This window comes from Medicago sativa, chromosome 1, assembly GCF_051527215.1.
Source record: "Medicago sativa cultivar Bolivia chromosome 1, Bolivia_mono, whole genome shotgun sequence".
NCBI lineage: Eukaryota > Viridiplantae > Streptophyta > Magnoliopsida > Fabales > Fabaceae > Medicago > Medicago sativa.
The window spans coordinates 16,635,495-16,651,606 of NC_140749.1; the positions used below are offsets into that span (position 1 = coordinate 16,635,495).

The 16,112-nt window shown below is 35.1% G+C and overlaps 1 protein-coding gene and 2 pseudogenes across 1 annotated transcript; all 3 read left to right on the forward strand.

Moving 5' to 3' along the window:
- Positions 1-4,977: 4,977 nt before the first annotated feature.
- Positions 4,978-6,357, forward strand: LOC146953130 (putative protein FAR1-RELATED SEQUENCE 10; annotated as a pseudogene).
- A 922-nt stretch (positions 6,358-7,279) lies between these two features.
- Positions 7,280-7,987, forward strand: LOC146953131 (uncharacterized). The gene has a single exon (XM_085740952.1). It carries the CDS (start codon positions 7,280-7,282, stop codon positions 7,985-7,987), a length of 708 nt encoding a protein of 235 aa, XP_085597078.1.
- A 4,398-nt stretch (positions 7,988-12,385) lies between these two features.
- Positions 12,386-14,839, forward strand: LOC146953132 (uncharacterized; annotated as a pseudogene).
- The last annotated feature ends 1,273 nt before the right edge of the window (positions 14,840-16,112 follow it).

Here is a 16,112-nt window from a genome sequence, read left to right on the forward strand (position 1 = left end):
ACTCGTCGGTAATGACAATATATAATATATGCAAAATTTGAATTTGAACTCCGGACACCACCAATAAAAATTACTCTGGTTTTAAGTATTATGGAAGGAGCGGAACAATCATTTTTTCAGCATAAAGGAATGTCTATAGTTGTTTTAGTAGAAAGAAAATAATTTAATATTTTAATTAGTCGATAAATATTAATTGTTTGATTTGTTTCGATAATTCAATAAGAGCGCTTATTCAACTTGATGGAAGAGTGGGAGTGAGATCCTAATATTGGATCCCTTTATCAAAAGTCTTCCTGACAGTGTAGTCAAGAGATGTTCGGCTGGTAATAACAACCATATGTGGGAGACTTAATCTTGAATTAGAGATTGTTAGGCTCACGCTTAATCTCACATCAACTATGAATGAAGTAATGCTAAATATATAAGAGAAATGATTTATATACTTAATGTCTTATTCTGTCAAAAAATATATATTTAATGTCTTAAATATTTAGATAAAGATACAGCGTTTTCGTATATTATAATCATGGAGCATCTTATCTTAGTGATTTTGAGTTAAAATTCAACTTTAAAAATGAAATAGATGTTGGAGTATTTTCTAATACACAGTTCTTTATTACTTTGACAAATTATACCATATCCAACTCAAATATTTCTTATTTTTTTGGTAATATCTACAAACTCGAAGACTTAATCTTCATAATATCCAGTTTATTAAAAATATTGGACGTAGTAAGTTAAAAGCAACCCGATAAAAAAAATGATACAAATATACTAAATATCATTATTCTCAATTAAGGATGCCTATTTATTTGTTGGACAAAATTTAAGTAAATTTTTTCATGTATTTTTTGTCATGGTTCTTAACTAAATAAATCATATTATCCTCGTATCCATAATTTTCTTAAAATTTATTATAACAAAACAATAGTATATATTTTTAGTAAAAAACATCTAAAAAATGTACGAAAAAGAAACTGTAATAAGAGCTTCTGGAAACATGAAGTGGAAAGTAAGTGGGAAATTCACATATTAGTTAACTAAATTTCTTGATATTATTACCTTCAACTTGTCTGTTTCTAACTACTATATATGGGAGCAAATGACATAGATGCCCAATGTGGCCGGTGCAAATTGCAAATGGAAACGCTTCACTGCCCATCTTATCTTTTTTCCATCCTTAATCTTCACGCCTACAATCAACCGTCTAGAGGTAAGTAAGTGTATTTTTGGTTCATAAGTGATTCTTGAGATGTAGAAATTGATTTTTGACCTGTTTGATTTGATTGTCATCAAACGTGCGTTTCAATGAGTAATGATCGTGAAAAAAGAGAAGTCGGAAAATATAGTTTCTACATTGACATGGTATTTTTTTTTTTTGGATTTCGTTAAACGCAACGCCATATTAAAAATATACTTTGACATGACAATAAATTATAAACGACCTCACATGAAATAGAATGATCTAATTGCAGAGTGTCTTCAAAAGTAGAGTGTTTAATTGAGTCGTGACCAAGTATATACAATCAAAAGAAGATCGATATAAATAATCCTTGGAGACCGATGTAAACAATTTATCGTCACATTATCAAATTGGATAGTCAAAATTATGGGTTGATCAAAATTTCTTAAATAAAAGAACAAAAAAATGCGCAATTAAAAATAGAGGGATCAAAATTGAGGTTTGACTAAAATAGGGATCAAAATTGCATTTTATAAAGAAATTATTTAAGTTTTTGAATAATTTTATTATTATATTACGAATTTTCAGAAAAATACCATTTTAAGAAAGACTCATTTTAATCATTGTGGAGAAAATGTGAAACCCAATTTAATCTCTTAAAAACTTTATAAATGAGTTCACAACACATTCCCAACTAAAAGTTTGAGCACCTAAAGTAGTCTTTGACCCTAATTTAGTATAATCAAACAAATTTTGCTTATAATGAAAACTCGATGGCGTGCACAACTATTTCTAGATATATAAGCATTTATTTAGACACTAAAATGGTTAATAATAGTGCACTCCAAATATATTCCTATTCACTTCTTCAACCCTAGAAATAGAAAATACTCATGAAGTGGGATTGGACAAATAGCATTAAAGCAAGCAAGCAAGCAAGCCACTTTGTTTTCTTAAAATGCAACGTAAATATTCAACCGCGTGTAGCATGACGTACAACCTTTCATCATCACCAACTCCCATGTTATGTGTTTCTTTCAAATATTTAGAATCAATGTTTGTAAAACTTAAGCAAACAATGAATCGATGAGATCTCTTAGTCATAGTTTAACCGCTCTAAACCACTCAAAATAAGCCAAAACTACAATCAAGATGTTAAAATAATCAAACCATATACTATACATACATGATTAAAAATGATGTTTGTACAACTATTTTAGGATAATTTTTGGACAACTCTTTCACATATTTTTATTGTGTTTTTACTCTCTCTTTAGATCCATTCAAAATTGAATCGATTGCGTTGTCAAATTCAATATTTATAACACTGCGTAGGTTACTCAAATGGAATTTAATATGGTAAATAGTAATAGTAATATTATCCAAATGCTCGATATTTTATTAACTTTTACATGAAATGACATTGAATTGAAAGAGTTTCACGTTTCTAGTGTTGTGTACAAAATGGTTTTCATATCGCATTGTCGTTTAATAGCGGCTAATCTCTATTCATAACTTTGAACTAATCACTTAACAATCTATTATTTTACATAGTACATCTAATCAATGATATTATCTCCAAAAACAAAATACTTATATAAATATCTAAATGATAAGATCTTAGTATCAATCTAGGTGCAACTAGACATAAAAATCAAATATATTTTCACAAACTCGTAAGACTAAAAAAGAAAATGGAAAATCGTGGTACTTTTTGACTAAGTCGTTGTTTTTAAAGTTGTGTCTTCTTTTTTGTTTTATTTTTTTTTTGGACAAATCATTTTCATGTTCAAACTTCAAACCATACTTGTCACCAACACCAATATTGGTAGGCAACAGTTGACAATTTTCCTTATCATTTCTGTTACCGCGTTAGACCCTCAAAGAACACTGAATTAAAATGACAATTTAGCCCTTCCCTCACATAGTAATTTATCCATAAAGTTATAACAAACATTTCAACAAAGTTTAACTAAAGTAACATTTGTTTAAGAACTAAATTTAAAGCACTTTATTTATTTCACCTAAAATCTTTACTTTGCTAACTTATCTAAACGTGCATCTAGTGGGGGAGGATAGAAGACTAGTGTCAAATAATTTTGTATATATTTGTGTGAAACGAATCAATATGTCACTAATCACGTTAATCTTTTTAATCAGTATTATGTGGAATTGGTAAGAATCCAAGAGTTAACATCCACATAAGTTATATTTATTAATAATGAAGTCCTAATCGTTGTCGTTTCATCTTATCCACAATTGACCAAACCAGGAGAGTTGGAATGCAGCACAAGAAAATAGTTGACATAATGATTTTTTGAAGAAAAATTTAGCTACTTGATGGTTTATATTTCAAAGTTATCTAAAGTTTGAGTAATTATCTAAATTATTACCTTAACCTGTTTTTTTTATCATTAATTACTAGTATAGTTGTTTGTATTACCCTTAAAATCTATTCTTTGCCAACAAGAAAAAACAAATAGTTTTGTATGCATGGTTTTACCTAGATATGTTCAATTAGATCTTTTCGGTAAAACTGTGAATAAACATATACTATTACTCTTTGATCTATTGTTTACACATCTTATGAGACACATAATGGTTTTCTATCACATTTATCGACCTGACTCCGATTAAATCATTGTCTTAGTTATGAAGAAGATAGGATCACCTATATAAAAGTCTCAATGGAATTTGCTTTGAAATTAGCTATGGTCAAATTACTTTTTGTATTTTGTATGTGTAGAAATGAAGTAAGTAGGAGCCACATCATCATAGGCAATTGTTGACTTTTTTTCTTCTTAATTGGCCTAATTTGGCTTGGGAGCATACAAATTTGTGTATTTTAGCACATCTTTTATCTCACAAAAACAAAGGTACCAAAGAAATTTTGAGACACGGTTTTAGGCAATACAACCTATAAAAGTCATATTTTAGGCTTCATGATTCAAGATTTAGTTTGTACCTAACCAAAGAATTTAATTAAGGGTCTTGTTAACCATTGCCCCAGGAGCACTGGTTAAGGAAGCAAATATTGTAATATTTGTCTTGAAAGCTGTGTAATCAATGCATTAAAAGATTAAAAAGTGTCTTTTTTTATTTTCACTTTCTTCTTTTAGGTTCCTTAACCAGTGCCCCGGAGACACTCGTTAACATTTTCCTTTAATTAAACATACAAAAATCAAAGCCATTATATTGAATGAAACTACATGAAGGTTGCATCTTGCCATCAATAATATAGAATTCTGCTCTTTACCCAAATGATTTCGCTCATTCCCAAAGTAAAAGACCAAACTGCCCCTACGCAACTTAACATGCGTGGCGCATTACGTGACTTAAGTCACGTAACGTGAGTTAACTCACGCAAAGTACTATGTTTCGTTCAAAACTCAGCATGCAAGCACAAAGCACCGTTTTTTCTTTTCCTCCACCTCCAAAAACCTAAAAAGTGCGAATTTTTGGGTCATAATCTCAACTCCAAATCATTGCAAATCGTCAGGAAGCAAGTTTCTACGCTCATCAAGCATCAAAGAACAGGTAATGTATCCCCAAAACTCATTCTATTTTCCTGTTTTTTGTGCCTGTCACGTCATTTTTTTCAGTAGGGGGTAGGGTTCAGCGTGAGTTAACTCACGCTAGTTGTAAGTGTTGCGCATGTTAACTTGCGCAGGAAGATAACACTAGCGTGAGTTAACTCACGCTAGTGTGTTGCCCAGATTTTGAAATTTTGCACCTCCTGTTTTTTTTACTTTGCTTGCCGCACAAGTCATTTATTTATTTTTTCTTTGTTTTTTTTATTGAGTAGACATTGAGTGGCATGGTTGAAAATGTGGCGGAGGATGGCGTTGAGCTAAAACCGGGCAAAACCAAAGCTTCCGGTGAAGGTTTCGGCGTAGGCAAACCAACCAATGAAGTGAAGTTTAAAGTGAAAATTCCTTTTCAAGTTGAAGCTCACATACTTCACAATCAAGCAAAACCGGTACCTACCGGTAACTTTGAAGAGAAGCCTAAACCGGTACCTACCGGTATTCGTGTTATTCAAGTAAACACCGGTTCATTTTTTACAACAAATGAGAGATGGAAAGATCGAGAAGAATTGCTTGGTTGGGTTCGTCGACAAGCAGCTAGGGCGGGATTTACTATTTCTATAGATAAATCTAGTACAATAGCGCCATACATGACGATGCAATGTGAGAGGAGTGGTGAATACAAGCCACCTAAGACGAGGAAGAAACCGAAGCTTGAAGGCACGGGATCAAGGAAGTGCAATTGTCCGTTTAGGTTGAAATGCTTCTTTGAAAAAAAACACAAAAATGGTGGATTGCAATGCTTTGTGGAGTTCATAACCATGACTTGGTGCCAAAGTTATCCGGCCACCTTCTTGCGGGTCGACTAAAAGGGGATGAGAAGCAAAGAGTTATCGACATGACAAAGTGTTTGGCAAAGCCTAGGAATATTCTCACGGATTTGAAGGAAAAAACAAAGAAAGTTTGACAGTCATCAAGCAAGTGTATAATGCACGAACTAGATGGCGCAAGGGGCAAAGAGAGGACAAGACCGAGTTGCAATACTTGATTACAAAGTTGGAGAAGCATCGGTATGTCTATTTCACAAGAGCAAATAGCGAGGAAACCACTCTTGAAGATTTATTCTTTGCTCATCCGGATTCAATTGATATGCTCAACACTTTTCCCACCGTTTTGATCATGGACTCCACCTACAAAACCATTACATACCGAATGCCATTATTTAAGATTGTTGGTGTCACCTCTACCAAAATGACCTATTCGGTTGCGTTTGCCTTTCTTTCCTTTGAAAGAGAGAATAACTTCATATGGACACTTGAGATGTTGGTTAGTCTTTTGACCTCAAAACACAACATGCCTAAGGTGATTGTCACCGATAGGGACCCCGCTTTGATCAAAGCTGTTGCCGAAGTTCTTCCTAAAACAGACCATGTACTTTGCTATTTTCATATTGAGAAGAATGTAAGATCTAGGTGCATCACAGATTGTAAAGTCAATGCCAAGTCTTCAAAAGGAAAAGGAAAAGTTGTTGCCAAAGAAGCAAATGAAGCAGATGATGACAAGCAATGTGAGCTTGTTAAGAAAATAGTGAGTGCTTGGAGAGATGTGGTTAACTCTCCTACGGAGGATTCATTTGCAATTGCATGATTGACATTCAAAGATGAGGTATGCAGACCGTTTCCATTGTTTGTTAAATATGTTGAGGAAACCGTTTTGCCCCTTAAGAAGCATTTTGTGAGGGCATGGACGAATACATACTTGCATCTAGGGTGTAGGAGCACCAACATTGTTGAATCGGCTCATGCACAATTGAAAAGATACTTGAGGAGTAGTGTGGGAGATTTGGCATCATGCTGGGATGAAATAGACAAAATGTTGAAAAACCAATTCGTTGAGATACATGGGAGTTTTGGGAGGAGCAAAACCATCATGGTGCACAAATACAAAAAAAAACAAGTTATTCTCCGAGTTGGAGGGGTATGTCTCTAAGGCCGCTTTGGGTTTCATCGATGAAGAATATGAACGCTCTAGGAGATTCGGCTTTGCTAAAGAAGATTGTGGTTGTGTGCAAATGGCAACGTTTGGGTTGCCTTGTGCTTGTATTCTTGCCGAGAAGAGAAAGAAAAAATTGCCTATTCTTTTGGATGAAATACACCCTCATTGGCGAAGGTTAAGTGTAATTGGAGAAGAGGTTGATGCCAATTTTTCCGTTACGGAGGAATGTGACGTCATTCAAGAACGTATCAAGAGGGCCCCTTATAAGATGAAACTCTTCATCAAATACAAGTTGCATGAACTAGGATTTCCGGAGGAAACAATGTTGAAGCCACCTCCGAGAAAAGTGGCCACCAAGGGGGCACCTAAAATGGTGAAGTCTACACCTAAAAAGAGGTCCACCGGTCGAATCCCCTCTAGGTAGGAGACTATTGATGCTCAAAATCCCGATAGTCAATGCTCACATGCCAAGAGAAAGTCTCAAAAGACTAAAGGTTCTCGTCTTGGCACTTGCTCCCGCTCACAAACTTCAACTTTTACTTCAAAAAAACAACCTTATTTGCAAATACCATACATGTCACAAATTCCAAATCTCATGAGACCTTACGTTGAAGACATTGTGAATGTTAGAGGGGATGGTAATTATGGTTTCCGGGTCGTAGCTAGGCCCATGGGATTTCATGAGGATGATCATGTTTTGGTTCATCATGCACTTATTAATGAGTTGAAAACTCACAAGAGTGACTACTTGCCAATATATGCTACCGAGAGCCGTTACAAACTTATCTTGGATGGTTTACACCCTCCAACAAGTAAAAGTGGTATTGCACCTCCAGAGAAGTGGTTGACCACTCTGGATATGGGTCACATTATTGCTAGTTGCTACAATAGAGCGGTTGTTCTATTGACTTTGCCCGAATTGGGTGGTTCATGTGAGACATATTTTCCAATCCGGAGTGCTCCACCACTTAATCCACATTCCAACATAATGTGCCTTTGCTTGATTCCGTACCACTTTCTTCATGTGAAGTTGAAAGAAAATTGTCCGCTACCACCTCCTCCTAAGGAGTGGATGACTCACAAGATTGGTGAAGCGGTGCAATGGCTTTTTCAGTTTTTGGATAGAAACGCCGCCTTCGATGAGCTCATGTCTAAGGAGCCGATGCCTCCAAAGAAACCAACAAATGAGCACAATCCTATTACTTTGGACACTCCGGAAAAGCCAAAGCAAGAGAATGAAGTCATGGATGAAGATGAAGATTATGCACTATCACTAGTCTAGTTAGATAGGTTATGACACTTTTGGGTCGGTGGGTGTTCGTCCTATTTTTTGGTGGTATTACACCTCGACATATTTTTTGGTGGCCTATTGTGTAATTTTCATATTTATGGCCAATATGTAACTAATATTATATAAATATATGAAAAGAATTATTTTGGATCGTTTACGTGTCATTAAGTGTGTTTAAATTATTACGGGTCATTAACGGCGAATTTATGAAATTTGGACCGTTTGGATCGTTTATATGTGATTACGTGATTGTGAGAAAAACAATGTTTTTAAGTAATTTTGATCAATTATGTCGTATTATCCAATAAACTACTTAAACTGGCGTAATTTGGTTAAGTTATGACTGTGGCGTGATTACGGGTCTTTCTAGACTTTTCAAAAGTCTGTTCTGTTACTACATGCATTTAATGCAGTTTCTGTTTCTGCTATGAAAGTGAGTTAACTCACGCCAGTGCAAATGCCAACGTGAGTTAACTCACGCACTGCATTACACTAACGCATGTTAACATACGCAAAGTTTTTTTAGAAATAACACAAACGCGTGTTAACATGCGCGATGTTTTTCTAGAAATAACACTAACGCATGTTAACCTACGTAACGTGACTTAACATACGTTAACATTTGCACTAGCGTGACTTAACATGCGTAGGGGCATTAAGGTCTTTTACTTTAGGCATGAGCAAAATCATTTGGGTAAAGAGCAGAATTCTAATATATAATGTTCTCAAATGAAGGCCCATAGGGTTTTTGACAAAAACTTGACCTCCAAAACTAGGAAATTGCTCTTCTCCCTTTGTTTTTGCTCATTCACGTGCCTATGTGAGTTAACTTACGTTGAAAAATGTTCAGTGTAAGTTAACTCACGTTGAAAAAGTCGAGCATGAGTTAACTCACACTTTACATAAAGGGAATGGACAATTTTAAACGGGATAAGAGCAATTTCCCCAAAACTATTACAGTAGAGTGCAATACTTCGTTCATTGGGTTGAAACTTAATCTAGACTAGACTATATCACCATATTTTCCATCAATTTTAAGACATAATTAGAACAAATTCATTGGATGATTAAAAAATTATTACAATTTACTATTTTATAGTTTAATTTATTTATATTTATTATAACACTCTAAATGTTTTTTAATATTTTCCCTCACTTAATTGATCAAATGTGTTCAAGTTCAATTAGTAATACAAATGAAAAGCTTGCTGATAATAGTATTATATTTTGGCCCATATATTAAGATCGATGCTATATAGTGTGACAAAATACACAGTGAAAGCATCCCAAGTAAAAACTGATCCATCACATGTTGCTGTTTGGCGGAATACAAGGAGGAAAAAAATGGAAGTTAAGAAATAAACTCCAATTAAAAACTGGCCAGCTGCTGTCGGGAAGGATTCGGGAAGAAAAAATTCGCTATATCCAGCATAGTTCATATTAAATACACCCCACGCCTTCTTAACATATCCCCATTCCTTTTGATGGGGAACAAATATGGAAAGCCATGGAGGAATCAAATGGATAAGATGAGATAAATTAACAATGAGGAAAAACTATGAAGGTATGAGTTTTTGTCACCTTTATGGTTTTAATTTGGCTATACTAAGGGAAAGTAAGGTTTGTGTCTTTTAACAAACCAAGATATTGTTGTTTCATGTGTCTTCAAAACTCGGTACTTTCATAAATGTGTTTTTTGGGTCCATCTAGGCCATAACCTAAACTTTATTTGGCGTAGTATTCGGGTAAAGATCCTCTCCATTTGTAATTTGTTCTGTTTGTTGCAATTTGGAGAGAGATAGACACAAAAAATTAATGATGGTAGGATCCACTTAGTGATATGACCCACCACTTATTTGTTTTGTGTCTATCTCTCTCCAAATTGCAACAAATGGAACAAATTACAAATGGAGATGATCTTAACCCGTAGTATTCATGCTTCACGGGTTATAATCGGAGGGGGATGATATGGTGCATTGGAAGTAGAAAATCCCTAAATGTTTGGAAAGATCCATGACTTCGGTGCCAAGAACATTCTTACATTACAAGCAACACACCTCACAATTATGAGGCTGAATTGCATTTGTTCTTAGGGTGTATGAAGGCAAAGGAAGTATGGGATATATCTGGTTTATGGTCACATAATAATTTTTTAATTCCAAATGTTGCTGCTGGCTTTATCTCTCTTTTCTTCACTATATATGTCCAAACTTGTAGCCACATAAAATAATTGGCTTTGCTATGATTTTGTGGTGCATTTGGAAACGGTGATATGAGAAGATTTGTGAGGATACTAAAAAGAACACCCAAACTTGTATCTTCACTTTTTAAAGAACATCATTGTTTTGACATTGGCATGTGCATTAGAAATGCTAGGGGTCATTTTATGAAGGCTAGAACTGTAACATATAATGGTGTACCTTTTACGAATGAAGCAGAAGATCGAGAACTTATGGAAGCTATTCTTTGGCTTGGAGAAATGGGTATGTCAAATGTGTCAATTGAATTAGATTGTAAGCTAGTGGTTGATGTTATATTGGATAAATCTAGCTACAAACTAATTCGAGTTTGACAAAATTATGTCTAGTTGTAAGATATTTCTTTCTAATTATCCAAACTTTAAGATTAATTTTGTTAGGCGACAATCAAATTTTGTTGCTCATTCTTTATCAAAGATATCAAAATTGTATGTTAGTTCTTATGTATTTAATTTTTTTTTTTACAAAAATTCCTATGTATTTTTTTTGAAAAAAAAAGTTCATATGTATTTGATTGCATACAATCTTGTATTTGATTACACCCAGGTTATATAGCTACCACCAATAAAATGTAATTTACAGTTTGTTAATGAAAAAAAAAAAAAAGAACATAACCCCACATTTTCATAAATATCATTTAAAATATATCCCACTCTAAATTACATTTACGATGTACTTTAAAAAACGTGTGCTTAACTCAGTTGGTATAGTTATGTAAGGTCTGGTGTTCGAATCTAACCACTAAAAAAACGTGTGCTGTAAATCTTATAGCTCATGATGATCACTGTTTAAAAATGTTTGTAGCAAATAGCAAGCAATTTTTTTTTTGTTTAAGTAAATAGCAAGTTTATGATGTACATTTTTAGAATATATATCAAATTACATATTTAAGATTTTTTATATAAAAAGAATGAAGTCTACCGTGATCATTTTTTTCTATTAAAAAAAGCATACCATACAAAATAAATACTGTAAACATGTTAGTTTACAGAAAATGTGGGGTATGAAAATAAATATGAAAATAATGTGAGGGAAGTTTTAGAAAAGTGCTAAAAGTAGAGATCCGGGGGGTGGATGGGGATACATTTAACAATTTTCTTGGTTTATTATGTAGAGAGTTGCTTTTTTGACAAGGAATACTTCCAATTGACACATGGAAATGACATTAAAGCCCCTGACGGTAGTTAACTACCGCTGGAAGATACGCCGGCTGTTAACTGCCGCTGGGTGTCAGCGGTTGTTAACAACCGCTGGTGTCTTTCCCCCCAAAACCAGAAACCCCTACCTCACCTATTCATTCATCACCTTTTTTCACCAAAACCATACCCAAAAAAAAAATCCCATTTCAAAATTTTTGTGTTAAAATCATGCCTCCAAATCATTGCTGATCGATTGCTAAGACGTTTCTACACACAAAATGCATCAAAGAACAAGTATTACAACGTTAAAATCCATTGCATTTGATTGATTTTTCTGGTTTTTTTTTTTTGCACTGACACGCGTTGTAGCGGCAGTTAACTACCGCTGGGGGTGAGCGACTGTTAACTGCCGCTGGAGACTTAGAAAATTTTGAAATTTTTTCTAAGTGCAGCCACTGTGAAAACAGTGTTTTTTCCAATTTTTTTTCTTTTTTTTTGTTTGTTTATGTTAATATATGATATTAGATAGATGTTTATTAATTAGTTTAGTAATTGTATGTTGTTTATTTATAGATAATGTTGAGAAAAAGCAACTTTCTTATTCCTTGTCAAATAAGCAACTTTTTTGTTGTTTATTTATAGATAATGTCGATTCCATTAAGGTTGAAGCTCTCGCTAAGGTCGAAGTCAATTCCGATGTGGACACGGCTCATTTCTTTTCAACCCAAGACACATGGAAAGATAAAAACGAATTGCTCGGTTGGGTCCGTCGACAAGCAAATAGGGTTGGATTTACAGTTATCATTAGGAGATCTTGTGAAGGAAGAAATGCTATGTTGGAGTTGGTTTGTGAACGGAGCGGCGAGAACAAAGTATCGAAGACAAAAGTGAAGAATGAAACAATTGGATCAAGAAAGTGTGGGTGTTTGTTCAAGGTGCGTGGATATGTCATTAGGGAAGACAATGCTTGGAAATTGGCCATTCTTAATGGCGTTCACAACCATGTGATGGTTCCGTATGTAGCAGGGCACCTTCTTGCCGGAAGATTAACGGAGGACGACAAGAAGCTTGTACATGACTTGACCGATTCTTCGGTGAAACCAAAAAATATTTTGACAAACTTGAGGAATAAAAGGAAACAGTCCATGATAAATATCAAGCAAGTCTACAATGAACGTCATAAATTCAAAAAGGCAAAAAGGGGTGACTTGACGGAGATGCAATATCTAATCACAAAGTTGGAAGAGAATGGATATGTTTATTACGTAAGAGAAAAAAATGAGAGTCAAACCGTTCAAGACATATTTTGGACTCATCCAACTTCGGTAAAGTTGTTTAACACTTTTCCTACTGTTTTGATAATGGATTCCACGTACAAAACCAACTTGTATAGGATGCCATTGTTTGAAATAGTTGGAGTCACCTCAACCTATTTGACATATTCGGTTGGTTTTGCATTTATGACTAGGGAGAAGGAGGATAACTTTACTTGGGCTTTGCAAATGTTGCTTAAACCTCTTGGACCAAATAACGATATGCCTAAGGTGGTAGTGACCGACAGGGACACGAGTATGATGAATGCCGTAAACAATGTTCTCCCCGGTAGTAGTGCAATACTTTGTTATTTCCATGTTGGCAAAAATGTTAGATCAAGAATCATCACCGATTGCAAAGTTAAACAAAACATTGTTGTGGTGGATGGCCAAAAGAAGATTGTCGACGAGGAGAAGCATAGTAAGTTGGTTGATACCATATTTGATGCATGGGAAAAATTGGTTGAATCTCCTACTCAAGAGTTATATGCGGGTAATCTAGTGGAATTCTAAGATGCTTGTAAGGATCATCCAAACTTACTTCAATATGTTCAAGAAACCATTTTGAAGCCTTTCAAGGACAAGCTAGTGAGGGCATGGACGGACCTTGTGTTACATCTTGGGTGTAGGACCACGAATAGAGTTGAAGGAGCTCATGGTGTGGTGAAGGAATATTTGTCCACCTCCAAGGGTGATTTGGGTACTTGTTGGCATAAAATAGATGAGATGTTGGCAAACCAATTTGGGGAGATACAATCATCGTTTGGTAGGAGCGTTACGGTCTTGGAACATCGATACAAAAATGTCACTTTGTACTCCGGGTTGGGTGGTCACGTGTCTAGACAAGCCATGAATTTTATTTTTGTGGAAGAAGAGCGTGCTAGGAGAACCTTGTGCATTGAGAAGAAAACTTGTGGTTGTGTTCAAAGGACGTCGTATGGCCTACCTTGTGCATACTTCATTGCTATGAAAATCCGTCACAACATGCACATTCGATTGGATGAGATACACCCGCATTGGCAAAAGTTGTACATGGGTGAAGAACAAAGTAATGAAGATTTGTTTTCGGTCACGGAGGAGTGGCATGGTATCCAAGAACGTCTCCAAAGAGTTCCGTTCCAATTGAAACTGGAAATCAAAGAGGCTTTGCGGTTGTTAGCGTTTTCGGAGACAACATTGTTGTCACCACCTCCAAGAAAGGTGGCAACCAAAGGAGCTCCCAAAAAAATCAAAACCACACGTGGTAGGATTCCATCTACGTGGGAGACTATTGATTCTCAACATCCGGAAAGTCAATCTTCACCACAGAAAAAATCTTCACAAACTAAAAGGAAAGGTGCTCGCATTGGCATTTCTCCGGTTCCGGTTCCTAAGCCTAGCTTCACAAGTTATGATCCATCCAATCCTATGTATTACATGCCAAAATTCATGATACCATACATTGAGAGAGTTGTGGATGTTATTGGTGACGGGCATTGTGGGTTTAGGGCTATAGCGGAAGCCTTGGGTTTGACGCAAGAAAGTCATGTTATGGTGCGGAGAGCACTTATTCAAGAGTTGAAAGAGTATAGGAGCAAATACATCGAGATATATGCGAGCGAGGACCGTTACAACTACATCTTGGATGGATTGTATCCTCCCAAAAATCCTAGTAGCTTTGCACCTCCCGACAAATGGTTGACATTGCCGAATATGGGACACATCGTTGCATCATGTTACAATAGGCCGGTGTTAGAGATGACTACATGGAAATACTACATCTCCGAGACTTTTTTCCCACTTAGAGGACGGCCTCCGGTTAACCCGAAAAGCAACATGATTTGCCTTGGTCTAATCCCAAATCATTTTGTCCTTCTTTCATTAAAAGATGGTTGCCCACTACCTCCAACATGCACGGAGTGGAGAAATCACAGGAGCGAAGAGGCGGCAACATGGGAGGATGAATTTTTGGATCAACAGGATCGTTTCCAAACACTCATGGACATTAAGCTCAAAGAGAGACCGGTTCCACCAAAGGAGCCAGCAAATGAAGACAATCCAATTATGTTTGATGACACTCCGGTTAAAGCAAACACCGAATTTGAAGATGTTCTGGAACATTTAGATGATTTGCTTTTATTAGATGAAATGTGACACTTTTTGGTCGGTGTTAATCCGTTTTTTGGTTGATACGCGCCGACATATTTTTTTGGATATATAATGCAATGACCAATTTTTTGGGTGATATAATGTAACTAACCTTTAACTATTTATATGTACATCAATATATTTGAGTTTCGCATTTATTAGTAATGTACATTACGTGTAATGTTTTGCATAATGTGAAAAATTTGATGAATTTCAAACAATTGTTAAACGTTAACGCATTATCGGTTTTGTGTAATGTTACCGAATAATTGATAAACTATGAAATGTTGATGTTTATGATTGCTGGATGTTGTTGTTTCGGTTTGATTTCCTCCGGAATTGCCGTTTGAAATTACAGGTCAAACAGGACACATTTCCTGGGCAAAACCAGTTACAGACTGCACTGGTTCTGTAACTGGTGTGAGCGGTAGTTAACAACCGCTGGGTACCAGCGGCAGTTAACAGCCGACGTGTTTCCCAGCGGCAGTTAATTACCTCCAGGGGCAATATGGTCATTTCCATGTGTCAATTGGAAGTATTCTATGTCAGAAAAGCAACTCTCTATTATGTAGTGCCGATGAGCCAAGTTACTGTGCTCTAAACAATGGGATATTATTCCAAGTCTATTTCCTTTTCCACCCTACTCTCTTCTCATATGTCCCATTCATTTTTTCAAATAGGCTAAAATATGGTATTGGTCCCTGCAAAATAGGCCAGTTTTGGTTTTAGTCCCTGCAAATTTTTTTTATAGTTTTTGGTCCCTGCAAAAATAGGCCAGTTTTGGTTTTAGTCCCTGCAAATTTTTTTTTTTATAGTTTTTGATCCCTGCAATTTTTTTTTTTTTTGGAAATAGTCCCTGACCTCAATTATGTGATGATTTGTCACTTTTGTGCATATGTGGCATATGTGCTTACTTAATAAAAAGAATATTATTTTTTTATAATTTATATAACAATAATTATTTTTTAATTAAAAAATAATAATAAAACAGATACAATAATTATTTTTTAATTTATAAAAGTGACAAATCATCACATAACTGGGGTTAGGGACTATTTCCAAAAACAAAAATTTTTGCAGGGACCAAAAACTATAAAAAAAAAAAATTGCAGGGACTAAAACCAAAACTGACATATTTTTGCAGGGACCAAAAACTATAAAAAAAATTTGCAAGGACTAAAACCAAAACTGACCTATTTTGCAGGGACCAATACCATATTTTAGCCTTTAAAATATTTCAATTTGGATTATATAATCCAAATGTTTATTTTAAGGATTT